This window comes from Ambystoma mexicanum, chromosome 1p (assembly GCF_040938575.1).
Source record: "Ambystoma mexicanum isolate Mex_15411 chromosome 1p, UKY_AmexF1_1, whole genome shotgun sequence".
In the NCBI taxonomy this organism is placed as follows: domain Eukaryota; kingdom Metazoa; phylum Chordata; class Amphibia; order Caudata; family Ambystomatidae; genus Ambystoma; species Ambystoma mexicanum.
This window is the reverse complement of record NC_090921.1, coordinates 1,061,601,100-1,061,606,999: the sequence shown is the minus strand read 5'-3', so window position 1 is coordinate 1,061,606,999 and position 5,900 is coordinate 1,061,601,100. Positions and strand designations below refer to the sequence as shown.

Sequence of the window (5,900 nt, the reverse complement as noted above, 5' to 3'; positions counted from 1 at the left end):
TGCTGGGACCCTACTCAATGGATGTAGAGCAATTACTGTGGAAATAGAAAAACTGATCTTTCAGATTTGAAAGAGGTTCTTTTTTCCTTACATGACACCCATGTTTTTAAAAACATTTTTGTAAAATGTGTTTGTGCTTGGTGCTCAAACAAGTTGATTAGAAATGAATCATTTCACCCTGGATGGTAAGACTAGGGTACTAATGGCGATAATACCACATTAACTGGTAACACGGATGCAGATCCCCCTCAGTAGGAATGGGCATTAATGGCCTGTATGGCCCATTGATATGACTAGATTAGAATGAAAATTGGCCTCATTACGAGGTAGGACGTAGCCATGGTGCTATTAGCACCATGGCTACCCCCTTACCGCATTCCGGGTTCCCGAAATAGGGACTTACCGGGTATTTCCAACCTTGGAGGACCCGGTAAGTCCCCATTCCGAGAACCATTCCCCATTCCCATTCGAGCCCCCATAGGGCTCAATTGGAATGGGGATGGAGCTAATAACGGGCCCGCTAATAGCGGGCCCGTTATTAGCTCCGTGGTACCTTAGCTGCTCCCGCTAAGGGACTTCGGAATAGGGCGGTAAGGGTTTACCGGCACCGGGCTCCTTACCACTGCCCGTTAAACCCTTACCGCCCACCTCGTAATGAGGCCAATTATATGTTTTTGGGACAGAATGTTTAAAAATGAGTGTGAGAAAAAGCAGGAGATAGTATACAACAGTGTTGCATGGTAAAACACACTTTTAGATGAGTCAGAGCTATTGATGAAAGCAATGAAGAATCAAAATGGATTAATGGCATAGTAATGTAGTGTTGTTTAGGATATTGACATTGCCGGTGAAACAATGTAGAGTCTGGGGATTGGTGAAGTTGTCAGGTGCGGCAGGAGTGACATGAAGGACAGCAAGGAAGTGTGAATGGCATAAAAAATGCATGACAACTGATGTTGGAATACAAATGTTTTGTGAGAACTAATAAGAAAATGGCGGAATGAATCTTCCAAGCAGAGAAAATAGCCAACACCTGAGAATCCTGGCTAGGGGATAAGACCCATTTAGGCAGGGCTTACATTAGGTAGTCAAGGAAAGCTGAAAACAAGTATTGGAAAGAAGAAACATTGCAATGGATAGACTATAGTGTGACCTTGTGGGCAACATGATCAGTGCCTGACCATTAAGCAGTGTTGGTGGGTGTGGGGGTGGTGCAGTGTTGCTACTTCACCAATGACCTGACAGCTTGGGACACCCCTTAAGGTAGTGAATGTGTTATGAAGGCCACCATACAACATTACCATAAATTAACTTCTTCATCGATTGTTTCACCACCTTGTTTCTTAAAGCATATATTATTGGGTTCAAAGTAGGGGTGACGACAGTAAACAAAATGGCAGCCATCCTGTCTTTATACATTGAATTGTTGGTGGTTGGGCCTAGGTATGTACAGGCGGCAGCACCAAGGAAGAAAAGGACGACAGTCAAGTGTGAGACACAGGTGGAGAAGGCTTTCTGCCTGCTCTCAGAGGATTTTATCTTCATCAGGTGGGAGCCAATATATACGTAGGACAGTAAGATCATACCAAATGTTCCGATTGCAACAAATCCAGTGATTAACAACACAAGGATCTCATTAATGTAAGTGTCAGTGCAAGCCAGCTTCAAAAGTGGCTTGATGTCACAGAAGAAATGACTGACTCGATTGGAGGCACAGAACGGCAACCTGGCTGTTAATATGGTGTGGGGCAAGGAGTACATGAAGCCAACAGACCAGGAGCAGGAAGTCAGCCAGATGCAGGCACTGACATTCATAATAGTCAAATATCTCAAGGGGTGGCAGATTGCAACATATCGGTCAATGAACATTGCCGTGAGCAGCATAGCCTCTGTGCAGCCGAAGAAGTGGGAGAAATGTAGCTGTACAATGCAGGCCTCGAAGGAGATGGTCTTCTTCTCCACCATAAAGCCAGACAACATCTTGGGTACTATGGCAGATGAAATGCAGAAATCAAGCAAGGAGAGGTTAGCAAGTAAGTAGTACATGGGGGTGTGAAGATGGGGTTCAGCGATAACAACTGTAATGATGATGCTATTAGCTGTTATATTAAGAAGGTAGAAAGCGAAGGCAAAAACAAAGAGAGCGACCTGGAGATATGGAATATCTGTAAATCCAAGCAGAACGAATTCAGTCACACATGTCTGATTGCCTTCTTCCATTTCACCTTAGCTAAAATGAAAACATCAAATTGTTAATGATATTCATTCTATCTTTAATATTATATTTGTAAATAAGAGCATTGCTGCATAGGCTTGTGATCAATGAGAAAGTGAGAGGGGTTATTTGGCACAGATGCAGGCATACTACACGAGAACACTCCCAGATGTTTCATGAAAACCAGATATATGTTAAGTTATCCCTGAAACGGTGTGTAGTTCTCTAAAACACCACTATGTGCCATCAAAGCATGTAAAACCAGAGGCTTGGGGAAGCAAACATATCAGAATGGTCTCAACTTAGTAAAAGCAAACAGAATGGAGGAAGGATGGTATTTTATTTTAGATCTGTAAAAAGAAGTTTAGTAACAACAGTGCCTATATAAAAGGGTATCCTGACTAGCATTATTATGATACCATTTCATGTTTTCATTTTCAAAAAAAGCAAATTTCATTAATCACACAAAGTAGAAATCCTAATAAAAACAATCATAAAAAATGATCATGTCACATAAAACATATACAATACTTAAAAAAACAACACAGGTGAACCAAGATAAGTGGGTCCTAATAGTATTATGTATCATAGGTGAAAGGTGTGGCTCATTCACACTGTGATCCTTTTGCCGTAACAATTCCGGCTATTCCATATTATTTTTGTACTCTATAATTTCCCAACTTGTACAAGTTTCTGTCCATTGCACACAAAAATGTAGGACATTCTTCAGCGGTGTGTAATGTCTTGTGTCAGTTCTATTCGGGAAAATTCTGAACTCTGTTAAAAGGTCTTCTATAAAAGGTGAGGTACCCTGTTAATCAAAAAAAAGCACTACATTAGTACTAAATATAACACTACAGGTCTCTTACTTTGACCATTTTTAATTGCCCTCATCCCATAAGGTTGTGAAGCATGTTGTAAGTCACATACCTCTTGGACTCGTAGGATACATGTTGCACGGTCTGTTAGAACCTTGAATGGTTATAATCGGCAGGTTCCAAGAGAGAGATCTCGGTCGAAAACAGACTTAGAGGTGAAATAACCCACCTAGACACTAAAGCCAGGGGGGGTAATACAATAGACCCCGACAAGATTCGGGAAGCGAAAAGAAAAGAGAGGAACTCCGACTACTAGAACACGCCCAGATAGTGCGCAAGCTGCACCTCCTAAAACAAAAATTCTATGAAAAAGTGGATAAAGCCGACACATTGTTGGCTGCTAGAGTCAGGGCGCAATGAGCAGAGCGCAGGGTAATAGAGATATCCGATGTAAGGCGAGATCAGGTAACAAGCAAACCCACCATCCCCGAAGCTTTTGCCGATTTCTATGAAACACTAAACACCCCAGAGGTGGACCCAGACCCGAGCACGATGGAGAATTATCTAGCAGATATAAATATCCCCAAGGTTGGAGACACCGACTCCCAACATTTAGAATCTCCCATAACGGAGGAAGAAATACAGGATGCAATTAAAAGGCTGACATTTGGTAAATCTCCAAGAGAAGACGGATATAAAGCCGGCTTCTATAAAACATTCAGTACTCACCTCACACCATTCCTGGTCGAGCTATTCAATGAGATCCTTGAATCAGGAAAGGCCCCAGACTCTTTTGTCAGAGCGCTCATAACAGTAATTCCCAAAGAAGGCAGCAACCCCAAGCAATGTGGGTCGTATCGCCCTATATCTCTACTCAATGTGGATGCAAAAATCTATACAAGGGTACTAGCTGCTAGACTGGAGACACTTATGCCCCACCTCATTCACTTTGATCAGGTGGGATTCATAATAGGGAGACAGGGAGCCGACACTATGTGCAAAACCCTTCACCTGATTGCAGCCTCCCAAGACATGGATAATGAACCAACTCTGCTTTCTATAGATGCCGAAAAGGCCTTCGACACAGTCGAATGGGACTTCCTAGCAGCTGTTCTGGGCACAGTCGGGATAGGACTGAAATTCAGAAGGGCGATTCGGGCGGTTTACACGGCGCCCAAGGCCTCTGTATTCGTAAATGGGGAATATTCAAGATGGTTTGAGCTAAAACGAGGCACCAGGCAAGGATGCCCTCTCTCAGCCATCCTCTTTGCTCTCTCGTTGGAACCATTATCCCAGAATATGAGAGAGGACACCCAGGTAGAGGGAATGCGAATGGGACAGACGGAGTACAAGGTGGCACGATATGCCGACGATATACTCCTTCACGTGACAAACCCAAACTCGTCCATCCCCAGAGCGCTGAGCCTCCTAGAAGAATATGGCCACATGTTAGGGTTCAAGGTCAATAAAGCTAAGTCGATTCTTTTCCCCCTACGGGGGTCTACAGAAACAAATAATGATAGACACTCCTCATTAGGCCTCACGATTGAACATAATAATCTGAAATATCTAGGAATACAGCTCATGAAAAAACTAGGAGACGTGTGCAAAGCCAACTTCCTGTCTCTCCTTCGAAATTTCCATGCAGAGCTTGCTCGGTGGGACAGACTGACCATATCATGGCTAGGACGCCTCAATGCGATAAAAATGACCTGCCTCCGTGGTTCTTGTACCCCTTCCAAATGCTCCCCATCAAGATACCCGGGGACTTCTTCTTTGAAGTTAAAAAAGCAATTCTATGTTTTTTATGGCAAGGGAAGAAGGCTAGAATAGCTTACAATACCCCAACACTACCCAAGGATAAGGGAGGGTTGGGTCTCCCAGACATCCGAAAATATTACAAAGCGACACAACTAAGAGTACTCGTCCCCCACCTCCGCAATCAAAAAGAACTCCAATGGATATCTATGGATAACCATTACCTAACCCCAGGTACTGTTTCTGAATGGCTGTGGGCACCAAGGAGAAGAGTACTCAGGAGGTTAAAAGCACACCCGATACTAGAGACCATATGGGAAATATGGAAGGAAGGCACGGAGATGCGGAACATTACCACATGGCCATCACCATTGAGCCACCTGTGGTCCCCAGGTATAGACAATCACATCCCCAGTCTGGAAAGATCCCAATCATGGTAGGAGGCTGGATTAGTGAGAGTAGGACAGCTCCTGAAAAAAGACTCCTATATCATGCTCCCATAGCTAGAGAAGGCCTTGGGAATAGGGGTACTGTCCGCATTTCATTTCTTTCAGATCAAGGGTGTCCTGATGAGAACCGAGTGGAAAGATAAACTGAGGCCGGAACTCACCCCCTTCGAAACACTATTGAACTCCAGGACAGAAATGAAGGGACTGATATCGGCTCTGTACAAAACACTGATAGAGGCCGGAAAGGGAACCATGGAATCTCTCCGAGCGAAATGGGAAAGGGACAAGGGAGAAGACACTGACCCTGAAATGTGGGGGAGGATGTGCCAAGCAGCACCTAGAACTTTGATCTCATGTCAATATAAACTACACACCATTAAATTATTATATCGGTAGCAATACGACCCTCACAGACTCTCCAAAATGTGTCAATCATCTAGCACATTATGTTGGAGGGAATGTGTAAGCATAGCAGATTACTGGCATGTCTGGTGGGGTTGCCCCCGAATCGAAGTATACTGGGACGAGGTACTGGGGAGGATTAGGCATCTGGATGGGATCCAGAAAACGGCAGAACCCTTCCTCATCTTGTTCGGTTTTGAAAAAATTGAAGACGAGTGGAGGAGGGTCAAAGGCCTGGTAACACAACTTTTATTAGCT

At 43.9% G+C, this 5,900-nt stretch overlaps 1 protein-coding gene across 1 annotated transcript; it reads right to left on the bottom strand.

Annotated features, from left to right (window-relative positions):
- Window positions 1-1,275: 1,275 nt before the first annotated feature.
- Window positions 1,276-2,220, bottom strand: LOC138521786 (olfactory receptor 12D1-like). Its single transcript, XM_069634914.1, has one exon. The coding sequence runs from the start codon at window positions 2,218-2,220 to the stop codon at window positions 1,276-1,278; it is 945 nt and encodes a 314-aa protein (XP_069491015.1).
- Between the last annotated feature and the right edge of the window lie 3,680 nt (window positions 2,221-5,900).

Coding starts and splice junctions, on each gene's coding strand:
- LOC138521786 (XM_069634914.1), bottom strand. CDS start 2,220: ATGGAAGAAGGCAATCAGACATGTGTGACTGAATTCGTTCTGCTTGGA.